At 36.0% G+C, this 14624-nt stretch overlaps 1 protein-coding gene across 1 annotated transcript; it reads left to right on the top strand.

The window, feature by feature from the left end:
- The first annotated feature begins 10936 nt into the window (after positions 1–10936).
- Positions 10937–13980, top strand: LOC148878192 (septum-promoting GTP-binding protein 1-like). Its single transcript, XM_088950703.1, has 6 exons — positions 10937–11531; positions 11700–11820; positions 11991–12087; positions 12322–12361; positions 12712–12795; positions 13463–13980. Exons 1-6 carry the CDS (start codon positions 11217–11219, stop codon positions 13625–13627), a joined length of 822 nt encoding a protein of 273 aa, XP_088806829.1. The 5' UTR covers positions 10937–11216; the 3' UTR covers positions 13628–13980.
- Positions 13981–14624: the final 644 nt, after the last annotated feature.

The raw sequence follows: 14624 nt of genomic DNA, 5'->3' as shown, positions 1-14624 counted from the left end.
CAAGGCCGGAAGCTGTTTCAAGTCGGATGAAGGTTTTCATTTTACAGATTACTTCATGAGGAGATTGATTACCAACCATTTGTATGAATACGCAACCTTTGGGTTGGTAGGCTACTGCAAGGACTGGGACACACTGGGGGCATCAACTGTGCTGTGGTCTGCATCCGACCTACTCAGCCTCACACAATTTTGGGGCTCCAACCGGATCGATTTGAATTGAGTAGTGGTAGATTCAAATTCGATTTGTTTATGTTTGAATCTTGTCCATCGGATTTATATTGAATTCATATTGCAATGGATATTGAATAGCATAAGAAAATTAAATTTAAAACTGATCAAAATATCATATGTTATTAATGAGAAGAATTAAAATTTGCTTTCATATTGTATTTCATGAACGAATTGAATTGAAAATTACTTCTATTAAACTTGAACCTATGATAATTAAGACCTATTCATGGGTCAGTCCCATTCAAATTTTGGTAAAAGCTAAGCCTGTCCATGAACAGGTTTAATGACAATAGTAAAAACATAATTTCCAAGCCAATTTTAATAATAAACACAATAGATTTTTTTTAAATATATATGAGCATATATATTTAGACAGAATCAAATTGGATTGTATTAAATCGAATAGGGAGTGGACCCATATTTGGTCCAATTATAAATAGACCAAATTCAAATGACCCTTAATTGATCCCATTTGAATCCGAATTCAGACAATGGAATACCGTTTGCAGCCCTAATGCTCAATCCAAGGCACAGATTAGTAGTAGCATTATATGAAATATTTATAGATTTAGCAGAATAGTAATCTTAGATGTGAGAAGCCTTTACAACGAAAAAAATTTATTGCTTAGTTACCAACAAAGAGAGCTCCGGCTGAGGGAGAACTCTATGTTGAATAGGCGCTGCTCTGCTAGAGAGCTGTTGATCATCTCGCTGCAAGAGAAAAGTGATCTTACTTAGAAATTGTTTTCTGTTTTTCCTGATAGTCTCTTGTCTGTGGTTCGGTTAGAGAGTCAATGGAGATTACTGAAGCAGGAAAGGAGAAAGAACAACCAAAAGCACTGATCAAGAACTCTGAAAAAGGGTTGGTCTCTATGCAAAGGTAATCTCGGATAAGCCCCTTAATGTATCAGGAGTAATAGAACAAATCAAAAACATGTAGTGGTGTGTTAATGGGGAGATACAGATAGAACGAGCAAGTGAAAACCTTTTATGGATTTTCTTTTCTAGAGAAAAAGATGGAAAGAATGTGACGAGGGATGAACCGTGGGTAGTGAAAGAGTCTCATCCTGAAAGAATATACTGATGACATCTTGCCTTCAGATGTAAAGCTAAACACTCTGGACATGTGGGTAAGAATTCTGAATGTACCAATGGCCTACAGAACCAAAGAATCTGGAGCTCTTCTGGCTCAGACTGCTGGGGAGGTGGTGGAGATGAAACCTGAAGAAGATAGAAGAAGGAAAAAAAAAAAAAAAGAAGAAGAAGAATGGAATAGAGGTTTGAGACTAAGAGTGAAAATAGACATTACAAAAGCACTTGAAGTGGGAGCAAAGAGAAACTTTGAGGACGGGAAGGAAAGCTGGTTCTCATTCCAGTATGAGAACTTACCAATCTTCTGTTACAAGTGTGGAGTGTTGGGGCACCTCAAAAGAGCTTGCAAAGATACTACAGATACCAGCAAACAAATGGAATCCTTAACTACCAAAATAAAGGAACAATGCTTGGACGAATCCAAAGCCTTGACTGGATACGGGCCATGGCTGAGAGATGGAGTTGGAGAAGAAGATGATAGGTTCTTGAATATTGAGAAGAAGAAAAAAGAACAAGGAAATATACTTGGAACAATAAAAGGGACAAATAAGCAAATACCAAAGAAAATCTAGATAGGGGACTCTGTAATATATAGTGGAAAGAAAATTATCCTAATGCAAAAATCTTTATCCTCATAAACCATGACTCAGATCACCTCCCAATCTGTTTGGACACAAACCCAGTAACCTTTAAAATCAGGAAACCATTCAGATTTGAAAAAATGTGGCTCACCCATAAAATCTGTGCAGAGTTAATAAAAAATGTTTGGACAAAAAATCACAATGACCACATAGGTTTCAATGTTCCAAAAAAATGTGAATTACTAAGTAAAACCCTAAGAAATTGGAACAATAAAGAATTTGGAAAAGTCCAAGTGTGCATAGAGAATCTTCGGGGGGAACTCACTATGGAAAGGGAGAAAAAGGGATCTAATTATGATCAATCCAAAGTAAATCAAATTGAACAATTAGATGAATGGTTAAAAAGAAAAGAAATCATGTGGGCCCAAAAAGCTATGGCTAATTGGCTAAAGTTTGGGAATAAAAATACAAGGTTTTTCTATAATCAAACAATTAGAAGGAGAACAAAAAACAAAATCTTGAAACTGAAAGATGAAAATGGAGAGTGGATAGAGGGGCAAGAAAATATCCAAAAAATCATGGAAAATCATTTCCAAAGAAATTATACATCTTCTAGGCCTACAGATATGGAAATAGCCATGCAAGGCATCCAAACAATTTTAAATGAAACTCACAGTGAAAGCCTAGAAATAGATGTCTCAGAAGAAGAGATTAAGGAAGCCTTGTTCCAAATGGCTCCCAGGAAAGCCCGGGACCAAATGGTTTCCCAAACTTATTTTTTCAAACTTTCTGGGAGACTATAAAGGAGGATATAGAAAAAGATGTCCTAGCTTTTTTTAACTCATGAGAAATGAACAAAAATCTCAATTCAACTTTCATAGCTCTAATTCCAAAGGTCAAAAATCTAGAAGCTTCTTAATTTAGACCAATCAGTCTGTGCAATACTGTTTACAAAATAGTTGCAAAAATTTTGGTAAACAAAATGAAGCCTATTTATCCCTAGAAGTAATGCACTATATGACTCATAGAAAAGCTAAGCAAGGCTTCATGGCAGTTAAGTTGGATATGAGCAAGGCCTATGATAGAGTTGAATGGGATTTTCTGAAGTTAACCATGCAAAGAATGGTATTTGGTAATAAATCTAATGCTTGGATCATGAAGTGTGTATCCACAATTTTCTATCAAATTTTAATAAATGGATCCCCATCAAGGAAAATTTACCCTCAAAGAGGGCTAAGGCAAGGAAACCCCTGGTCCCCTTACCTCTTCCTTCTGTGCTCAAAAGTTTTCTCATCTATAATAAAGGAAAAAGTGACCCAGAATGAGCTCTCTGGAATTAAAATATGCAACATAGGTCCAACAATATCTCACTTGTTTTTTACAGATGATAGTTATTTTTTCTCTAAAGCAAATCCCAAGGAAGTTAGTGCTCTACTAGAAGTCATCTCCCTCTTTGAAAGAGCCTCTGGGTAATAGGTGAATTATCAAAAATCTGAAGTCTTCTATAGCAAAAACATGTATCCTAAGTTCAAAAATATGGTTTCAAAAATTCTTAAAATTAAAAAAGTAGAAAAGCCTACTATTTATCTAGGATCCCATCCTCTTGTTAATAGGAAAAAGAACCAAATTTTTGGACATATCTCAAAAAGGGTATCAAACAAAGCCAAGGGTTGGAGAGGATCATTGCTTTCTCAAGCAAGAAAAGAGGTCCTAATGAAATCAATCCTAACAGATATTCCAACTTATGTTATGTCTTGCTTCCTTCTCCCAAAGAGCATCTGCAATTCTTTGGAAAAAGGCAAAAATCTTTCTAGTGGGGAGATCAATAGTAGAAAAGAAAGATAAGATGGTTAAACTGGAATCAAATCTGCAAATACAAATCAAATGGGGGATTAAGCTTTAGAGACCCTAGAGCTTTTAATCTTGCTCTACTCTCCAAATTGGCCTAGAGACTTTGTTCTAAGACTAAAAGCTTATGGGCAAGAGTTTTAAAAGAGAAGTACTACCATGACCACCATTTCACCCACGCAAAACTAAAAAGTCAACCTTCATGGGGTTGGAGGAGTGTCAGAGGGGAGGAAAGTTCTAGAAAAAGGCATTTGCTGGAAAGTGGGTAATGGAACCAATATTAAAGTTTAGGAGGATCCCTGGATCCCAAACATAAATGGTTTCAAATTAATGGGCCCAAGGCATCAAAACAATGAGAACTTAAGGGTATCTGATCTAATAAACCATGAGAGTAGAAGAATGAAAGATTAAATGATAAATTCTACTATACCTACTGGTTTTGCCCAAGAAATTCTAAACATTGAGATCCCCTCAAACCCTTGGGATGACAAATTAATCTGACTAGGTAGCAAAAATGGGAAATTCACAGTTAGATCAGCATACTTCCTAACTAAACAAATGCAAGAAGAAAACCAAGCAGTTCTTGAAGACTCCACACAAATTAAAAAATTTTGGAATTTGGTGTGGAGACTTCCATTAGAACCAAAAGTTAAACATTTACTCTAGAGATGCTATGTAAATGGTTTAGTTGTTAAAGAAAATCTTGCAAAAAGGGTTTTAGGTGATTCTAATATTTGTGGAAGATGTGAAAAGGAAATAGAAACAATTACCCATGTTCTACTCCTATGTGATAAATCAAGATGCATTTAGTTGAGGTCTGGTGTCGGTATTAATCCAAATTATAGTCAAAACTTTCCAAGCTTTAAGGATTGGTTAGTGCATATCTTCCTCAATCTGGGAAAGACTCATCTAGAAAATTTATCAGACATTGCTCATGTTTTATGGAGCATATGGAAAGATAGAAATTTGTTTTATTTTGAAATTGAAAATCCAAACCCTTTGTTGTCATCTCTCAAATTTGCAGGTCAATAGTGGAGAGATATCATCTCTGGCAGTAGAAATCAGAAAACTCTTCCAAGATTAGTCAAAGCATGAAGGATGTTTTTTGGACTCCACCAAAACAAGGCATCATGAAAGTTAATATTGATGGTGGTTTTTTGGAATCTTCTAGACATGCTTCTTTTGGCTTCATTATCAGAGACCATTTGGGGTGCTGCTGGGGTGCGGGTTTTGGGAAATCAAAAGTTTTGTCTCCTTTGGAATCAGAAGTTCAAGCTCTCCTAAAGACGGTTGTTTTTGCAGATAAAATGAACAAATCAGATCTCATTTTTTATCCAATTGCAAATATTTAGTTGATTGGCTAAATGAAGCTAATGGCTGTGAAAACCCGAAAATCCTCTTTTGTTGTAGGGATATAAAGGAAATTACATCTAAAAGAAACTTCACAGTTCAATTCTGTCTGAGGGAAGCAAACCAAGCAGCGCATACAGTGGCCAGATATGGCTTTTCAAGAGATTTTGAATGTAGTCTTGCTAGCCCCTTGTCTCTCTAATATAGTTAATTCGGACTTAGCTTTCTGTAATCGTTTGTAGGTTTAATTTCTGGTTTTCTTTTATTGTAGTTTTTTTTTTCTGTCTTTATGCCTATCTCAGGTTGTTGTAGTGTTTGGCTTTTTCTGTTTTGAAATGAATTTCAGTTCCCACCAAAAAAAAATAGTAGCCCTTACAACACTCCCTTGGAAAGAGTATGCCTTGTAAGGCTAGAGAGGGGTAGGTGTCTCATTTATAATCTACATGATTTGAATGATTTACTAGCCTAAGTTCAAACTCCTTATTGTTAGTAAAGAAGTGAATGATACATCATATATGTATTTATGAATTTTACTGAAACCTTATTATATGATGAATTTATTTAAATACAGAAATAAACATTTTATATAGAAATTATATTATTTTTTAAACATGGGAATGTATTTTGTTAATATATATTATAATATAAAATATTGTTCTATTTGTGAATAAATTATATAAATACTAGTACATAGCACATTGCTTGTTTTATTATTGGTAAAATCTTGAGATAACAAGAGTGAGAATGTGGATTTGAGTTTGAGAGTAGTCACTTTCAAAAAAAATGTCAAATATTAGGTCTGTTTTCGGTCCTTTTCTCCCTAGACCTTAGATAGTTGGGACCAAGATTGGGTAATGGTCTTCATACAAAAATAAAATAAAAAATAAAAAAAAAAGTGAAAATTTTGTTGAATACATGTTTCCCTTAGCTTTCTGTTTCTCTTACACTTCTGGTCCCAAGTAGGGGTGTCAATGGACTGGTTTTTGAATTGGACCTTGTCCAAACCAAAACCAATTTGGATTGATTGAATGGACTAACAAGACATATTGAATTGGAATGGTCTAGATTTAATGGTCCAAAGTATTTATTGGATTGGATTGGACTTGGTCCATCCATAATGAATTTATATTGGATTAGGTTAGATTAAGATATAGGTGTTAATGGACCAGGTTTGGCTTAGAATTAATCTAAACTAAAACAAATTTGAACAGATTGGACAGTCCAAACATTGAATTGGACTGATCCAAAATGGTCCAAAATATTCATTGAATTAGATTGGACCTAATCCATTTGTAATGGACTCACACTGGACTAGATTGAATTGGACCTGGTCCATCCATAATGAATTTATATTGGATTAGGTTAGATTAAGATATAGGTGTTAATGGACCAGGTTTGGCTTAGAATTAATCTAAACTAAAACAAATTTGAACAGATTGGACAGTCCAAACATTGAATTGGACTGATCCAAAATAGTCCAAAATATTCATTGAATTAGATTGGACCTAATCCATTTGTAATGGACTCACATTGGACTAGATTGAATTGGACCAAATCCAGTCCAATTGACACCCTTGTAGTCCCAAGCCTAGACAAAAGGAGAGTTGTGTCAGATTAGCAGTTGGGCAATAAAACTTTGCCAAACTCTGATGATCATGGATCATGATTTAATAACAAATAATATATGTATGAAACTTATATTGTACTTTTATGTATACAATATTAAATATAAAATAAAAACAACACATAAATATACCTTATGTTTAATCAATGTATATAAATAACTGCAGGATGGTCCTAAAGTTTTGGACCAGGCCTGGCCGGGCCTGAATACAAAGCAAGGCCAAGCCCGGAATTTCCGGACAAGGCCAGGCTTAAAATGATCACCACTACCTGCGAACTCAGATTCTGGCCAAATTTGCGAAGTTGAAGGTGGCCTACTCCCCAAGGGGCAAGGTTCACCTATCTTGGCTGTACCCAATTGAGTTGATTTTCAACATTAGGGCCCATGAGTCCCTGCTAAATCCATAACTAGATAGGGATAGGGCCCACAGTCGCTGTTTTTCTCCTCCATTCTGCTCCTGTGCTCCATCTAGGCTCTAGGGGCATCATAATTAGGCCAGGTTTTATTTAGTTTAGCGCAATTAAAATAGACAAACTCGTTTTCTAAATATTCTGTTAAGGTACGTTTGTTAATTTATGGGAGGATGTATGTTTTAATAAATTGGTACAGTGGATGTTCTCTGTATGCTGCTGTTGGCAGCATAATTGGTGCTGCTTTCTTTGACAATTGTTTACAACTCAACTTGGCTAAGGATGCCTAGGTCGCATGTGAAAGTGAAACAAAACAAAGTAGATTGATTGTTTTTTTCTTTGGACCAGGTGCCTTCCACTCCTCAAATTGGGACGCTAGTCAAACTGAACTTCACTCCCAACCTTAACCCCAATAATACGTGTAGGGTTGGCTTGGTTTGGCAGCCTTCAATCCATCTCACTCTCCCACCTCAATCCTTTTAAGTATTTTTATTTTGTAAAAGGGACAGTTTTTTTTTTTTTTTTTTTTCCATTTTAAGTTGGAACAAATGGAGATTCATATAAAAACCTATTGGGCTTAAAGTGTAAGCAAGCATGTATAGACCCATTTATACCTTGTATTAAAAATTTAAAATTTAAAGGTAATAATTATTAAAAACGCTAAAACACTTGATCCAACCGACCTTAATACTACGCCAAAGACCAATAATTCAACCTAATAGATCAAATGAGGTCTCCGAATGACTTTTTATTCTTCTTCTATGGAACCTAAGACAGCAGTTCAATACATGTTGCAGCCGCTAACCGAGGCATTATCATGTAGGACTTCTTGACTCAAAGAATCTCCTTCTCTTATTGTATGGCGTTGTGTATATATAATTAAGTTGATAATAATCATTTGTTTTGTTATTCGAGTGGTGGGGGTGGTGGATGTAGCAGACACTTCTGTCCAAAATGATTTTTTCTGTTTTGTTTGTTATTTCAATCAAAATTCATCAAACCCTCTTTCTATGTCATGACAAAGCCCGTCTTCTAGAGTTCCTACGCCACAATTTCTGATTTTCTGGCCAGTGTGACTCATTGCCGACAGATGCCGACACTTCTGCCAATTGCATCATTTCATCTCAAGCCGGGTTCAACCAGGTTGGTGGCCCGGATTTGAATTGACCCCACCCACACCGGCCGCTCTCGAGTCTCGACCCTTTTGGTTATCCCGGCCCGGGTATCAAAGTAAGTCTCATTCTGGCCACTGGCCTAGGACTGTCTGATGACCCATCACTGATCAAATTGATTCAATTACAACTTTAAAGTTACAATCAATTACTCTTCACTCTTGAGCCGGGCCTATTCCAACCCTCATTCCATGTGAGGACACCTGTGATTCGTCATTCGTCGGCCTTTGGGCACATACTTCAATGAGAATGAACCAAACCCACCCTAGCTATATTCCTTATCCTCTTTTTCCGCCCATGTGTCCAAATGCCTTGACAACATCCACATGAACCCTCCTCAACCATTCTATTTCTTTTAACATTACTTAATTTCAATTTGGTAATTGTAATTGGTACCAACCTTCAACTTTACTATGTTCCTTCCCCACCCCATCTCATCATCATCTCCCTTCTACGCGTTACTATTATTCTAATTTGTTCCGTGTTCTGTTCTTGCGTGTTCAGTGTTGGTTTATTACTTTTATACTCTTGCAATTATGTCTCTCGGGTCCCATTACCCCCATTTGCCTTTCTTTATCCAGATTCATCCCTTCTCTGTTGTGGATCGGGTGCATCCAAATCCATATGAATCAACGGGCGGGTTCTTGTCTCTTGAAGTCTTGAGCTTTGCCAACGGATCGAATTGAATAGGATATTAGTATATTTAAATTTTATTTGCTTTGTATGATCAGATATATCGAATCAAATTCAGATTATAATCAGATATTAAATAGTATAAAAAATTAAATTAAATTTGATCAAAATTTATTTATTATTAATAAGATAAACTAAAAATGACTATAATATATTTTATGAACAAATTGAGCTGAAAATTCGTGGTATGAAATTTGACCCTATAACAATTTAGTGGAAATACACCATTTAAAGCAACTTTATTTATTGATAGATATAATATCAATTTTAAAAATGGAAAAACCTATGATATAGTGAAGACATGTTACCAGAAAGACTTTGACCCATCAACCCCCTCTCATGAATTTTGGTGAAAACTAACATGGTTATCACTTCAGATGCCAACTGATTGATTATAAGTTTTTCTTTTCCCTGTATCATGCTTTTTTGGCATCACCGTAGAACCCTTTAAGTATATATGAGCATATATATTTAATTGAATTGAACCAGATTATACAGGATTGGATAAAGGTGAATTCATATTTGATCCAATTATAAACGATAGAATTTGGATGACCTATATTAATAGGGCCAAATTAAAATTTAAATTCAGGCAGTTAGATGAATAAGGTTTAGCTGAACGCTTTAGCTGCGAGCTGTGGAACCAATGATAATGTTTCATAGGGCCTTCACGTTTTACAGTGGGACCCATGAATTTATTATGAACGTAAAACTTCATCATTGGTTTCATAGCCCGGCCCATTTCGTTTTTAATTAGCTAATCCAAAATACTCAGCTAATCCAAATTCCAATCGGATACCATTTGTGGCCTTATTCTTGACTAAACTTGTTTATGGGCCAAGTAGCCCGGCCCATTTCGTTTTTAATTAGGCTTAGACATAAATTTAGGCCTGCGGGATAAGGCTTGGGCTTAAAACACCAAGCCCAATTTTTTTACCCAGGCTCAAGCTTTCCAAGAAAACCCAGCCCGAACCCTGAGCCCAACTTGGTAATTCATATATTATATAACAAAAAATATATTATTTTCCTCAAATCATAGTAACTTTTAAATTTTGAGATTTTTTAAAATAAATAAATGAATTTTATTATTAAATAAAAATAAAAAAAAATCTTTTTTTTCTCAATTTTCTGATGGAGCTTTGGCCTCTCTATATGAGGGCCAGGTTCGGGTTCCAGCATGAATGTAATTATATTAATATAGAGAAAAAACACGGCCCGGCCCATAAACAGTTCTAATCTGACCACGAATTACTGATACAGGATCCGATCCGTTTCATAAGTAACCACTAACCACAAACCATGGGTCGTTTTAGTGGTTCTAAGGACCAGTCCCCCTTTTCCAGGGCAGGTAGATTTGGAAGTTGGAACCTTCCATCACGTTCACGTTCACCTTTTTATATTTTTAACTATTATTCAATTTAATAAATATTCGGGCAGGAAAAAGCAAGAAGGGTTAATGTGTCAATGTGACACGGTGTTTGCAGCTTTTCTTCTTTTTCTTTTGATTTTGATTCCAAAAGCTATTTACTTTTTTCTTTTTCTTTGTACCAATTTCCCTCCAAAGTTTATACACACGAGCGCTTTATACTTTACACCCATGTTTAGCTGTTCCTACATCCTCTCGATCGGGCATTACCTTGATCACCTCTTGCCGCTGATCAAAAGATCTACTACTTCTAACAGGTCACACCCACTTGATTTGAATAGATTCAATGCACTAGATAAAATCTTCTGAGTTCTGAGAAACTTGTTTGGATGTAAATCTATCGTAATTCACGAGACGCTTGTGCTACTGCTCTCCGTAAATTGACGACTGCTGTACGTGGGTCGACAAGGTCTGTGGTGTTAGCCGTTACTGATTATTCACGTTGACGAAAACGCCCTTGACAAAGCCTCCAAATCATTTTAAAGACCACCCAGCCGGCCAGCGTGAACGTGGAGCCCAAGAAGACCAAAGAGGCCGGCATTTTGGACTGCTTCGGTGCGGGTGCGAAGTCCAATCCAGCTCGATGTGTCGTCGTTGGCCTTCTCCAAAAAACGGTCAACCTTTCCCGTTTTACGCTTGCTCTGTGTGATTGAAACTTGAAAGGCAGGAAGAGAAAAGAATTCCCAAAAATACCTAACAAAATAAAGGATAAACCAGAAGGGAACGAAATTTTGATACAGCCAAGGAGTTTTCCGTTTTCATGGCTGAGAGGGAGTCTTGAGGGAGGGCATGACCAGTATGACTCAGCTTTGCGGGAAAATCGTCCACTTCAACGTTAAATGGAGGCTTCTCGACCGAGTTGTGTTGTTCCGCAGATTCTTTCGATTCCTATGGGACCGAATTCTTATGTGTTCTTTGGGGAAGCCACCCAGGTACCGGCGGTTACCGCGCGGCCTCACTTCCCCGTCTCCGACCACTAACGAGAGCGATATGGTGTTACGGGAACGGGTATCGACTTCCAGCGATTATGATATGGATTCGGACTTGGTGAGTCTAAAGATTAGCGTCTTGGGTGATTGTCAGATTGGGAAAACTAGCTTCGTTGTGAGTATCTATTATTTTCTTCTTTCTTGGTTCTTTATTGGAACTCTGTTTTGGAATTCATCTATGTTCATGGGTTTTCAGTTTTAGTACATTTTCACTTCGAGTTTATCTTAGTTTTCGTTTGTTTTGTGGGGTTGATACTTCCATTTTTTTTTCTGTCTGGTGCAGATTAAGTATGTAGGAGAAGGGCAAGAACAGAGAAGCTTGCAGATGGCGGGATTGAACTTGATGGATAAGATATCGTTTGTTAGAGGTGCAAGGATTGCTTTTGGTATTTGGGATGTAGGAGGTATGTCGAAAATATATATATATATATATATATATATATATATATATATATATATATATATATATATATATATTTTTTTTTTTTTTTTTTTTTTTTTTTTTTCCCTTCTTAGATAAATACTAAAGATGGGTCATTAGTCTTGAATGGATTTTCTGAACTTTTGGATGCAGGGGATCATCAGTCTCTTGACCATGTCCCAATTGCATGTAAAGATGCAGTAGCGATTTTGTTTATGTTTGATCTTACTAGTCGATGTACTCTAAACAGGTTCGTTCTGAACTTTTCCGAGAACCATTCTTATTTTCAGTCTCTGCTTGTCATCTCTGTTCTTCTTCTTCTTCAGTTCTAATTACCACTGGAAAAAAGGAAAGATTTCTAAATATATGGGTTGAGTTAATATGAGCTAGTTCTTGATTCCTTTTGTGTAGTAAAAGTGCAAGTTTCTCACTGCTTATTGAGATGTTGATTGAAAAACTATGGATTATCTTTTCATGATTGCAGTGTTATAGGCTGGTATCAAGAGGCAAAGAAATGGAATCAGGTAGTTAAACTCCTGCCCCTTCATTTTCTGTTTTATTTCTTAATTATTTCCAACTGGGTCTGTAGAATCAACAGGTTGCAGCAAATGGCCTTGGTTATGAGGCCTGAGATTATCTGATAATTTTATAAAGACCCATTTTGTAGAAGCATTTATTAGGCGTGATTAGGAATATGTCTCTGTACTTCGCTAGTTAAATTTCTGAGAACATATTTGAACAGACACCCCATTGTACAAGGGTCGTGGTTATTGAATTTTCACCATTCTTGCAGCTGCTAAACAATGAACAGGGATTATGTATGTTACTTCTTCAGCTCTGTAAATTGATTCCCGGTTATGGTTTTACTTTGTAGACTGCGATTCCTATACTAATTGGGACCAAGTTTGATGATTTCATCTATCTTCCTCCAGATCTCCAGAGGACAATAGTGACCCAGGTAAAATTTCTAGATCCCTGATCATCAAATCGGACAATTAGCTCTACATAGTCTTGTCTCGAAACAAATGAATGGATGAAAAACCAAAGAAAAATAGGTCATTGATCTTGAATGGACCCTATTTTACCTTGTCCCGTAAAATGTACTCTCACCCCAACAAAGCCTTTGAGTTATTCAATTGGAGGGTCCCAACCTTGTTTAATGAGTTACCTTCTTTGAGCTCTATTCAATGGAAGGTAGTTCACCCATTTGAATGGGTCCGAGCAAATGAAAAGATGGGAAATGTAGAAAAAGTGGATTTTCGTGGGTTCGTCACGTACGTCTGTGGAGTATAAAGGATTTTCACGACTCGGAGACACCCCCATCATCTTTAACTTATCCTAAGCTAAGACTCAAGAAGACAAACATCAGGCACACCCATCACCAAGGACAAAGCTCTGAATCTCTCTCTCTCTCTCATATTTCTAGCAACAGTGTTGGGTATCCAACTTGGTGATTGTGTTTCTAATCTAAACAATCGGTTGCTTTGTCAATTAACATGTATATTTGATTAAAATTAAATCTCGACATATACCAACTTTTGGACAAGACAGCACCAGATTTTGCCAGGAGTTTTTCACTGTTGTAATTTGAATTTAACATGTTCAGTTTTGTTGTTTTCGATCAGGCAAGAGCTTATGCGCGGGCTATGAAAGCGACGCTCTTCTTTTCGAGTGCCACCCACAACATAAATGTGAACAAGATCTTCAAATTCATCACAGCCAAGCTCTTTAACTTGCCCTGGACAGTGCAGAGGAATCTGACAATCGGAGAACCCATAATCGATTTTTAATGGTTTCTTTGTTATAGACATCTCACTGGCAGACAATCTGTAAATAGCAACTCCGATGATCAGTCGCCGGAGCTCTAGTCTTCTGTAACAAGTTAACAACTAGTCTTTTTTTTTTTTTTTGTTGAATTTGTATGGTGGGAGGGTGTTGTTGAGGGCCCTAGTTTCTTTTTTTTTTTTGGTGAAGTTTCCATGTCTCGCTATCGCCGTCAAGTGGTGTTAATACATTTTCCAACAAATGTAGCAAGTAGCCTTCTCGTCGGAGGGAAGACAATGACCAAAAGTAATGGTGCAAAGATTACAATACTTCTTTCCGCATTAAATGAATCCCTTGCTGTGTTTGGTTTGACAGAAAATTGGAACTGCAAATGTATCTGATTGTCCGAATTCTCAAAATTGAATTTGATCCTAGCATATCTGAATTCGATCACTTTATAATTGGATCTTATATCAATCCACCCTTAACCGATTTTGTATTATTCGATTCAATTCGATATAATTAAATTTTATCTATTAATAAATTTGTTTTAAATCTCATGGTTTTTAATAAATTGTCATATATTCTGATATTTTTCATTCATGTAATAAATTTGTTTGATGTCCAGTCTTTATGTTTTAAGCTTAGGTCTTTATTTTATTTGATATTTTTTGTATATAAATTTGTTATTTCATTTATTAGATTGGATCAAGTTTGTTTTATTTTTAAATAATAATTCATTTTATGAACCTACATTATTTGAAATGAGTTTTTTTTTTCCTTTTAATGGAGCTAATTACCCTGAACTTTTTGAGAGTGTAGTTAACTACCATTTTAAGTTTATAGTTTTTCTTGAGTGAAAAGACACATGTACCAAGAAATGTATCATGAATAAAGATTTTATTTGAAAGTAGGAATAATCGCTTTTGAAATGCTCTCAAGAAAACAAAATGCCACTTGTTTGAAGGAGAAACTCTAGTAAGAGGATTTGATTATGATATCGAAAAAAACTTATAACTAAGG

The sequence above is a fragment of the Nelumbo lutea genome, chromosome 1 (assembly GCF_056320005.1).
Source record: "Nelumbo lutea isolate HS-2025 chromosome 1, American lotus-T2T, whole genome shotgun sequence".
In the NCBI taxonomy this organism is placed as follows: Eukaryota; Viridiplantae; Streptophyta; class Magnoliopsida; order Proteales; family Nelumbonaceae; genus Nelumbo; species Nelumbo lutea.
Note: the sequence above shows the minus strand (reverse complement) of the source record. Positions and strands in the feature narration are given on the sequence as shown.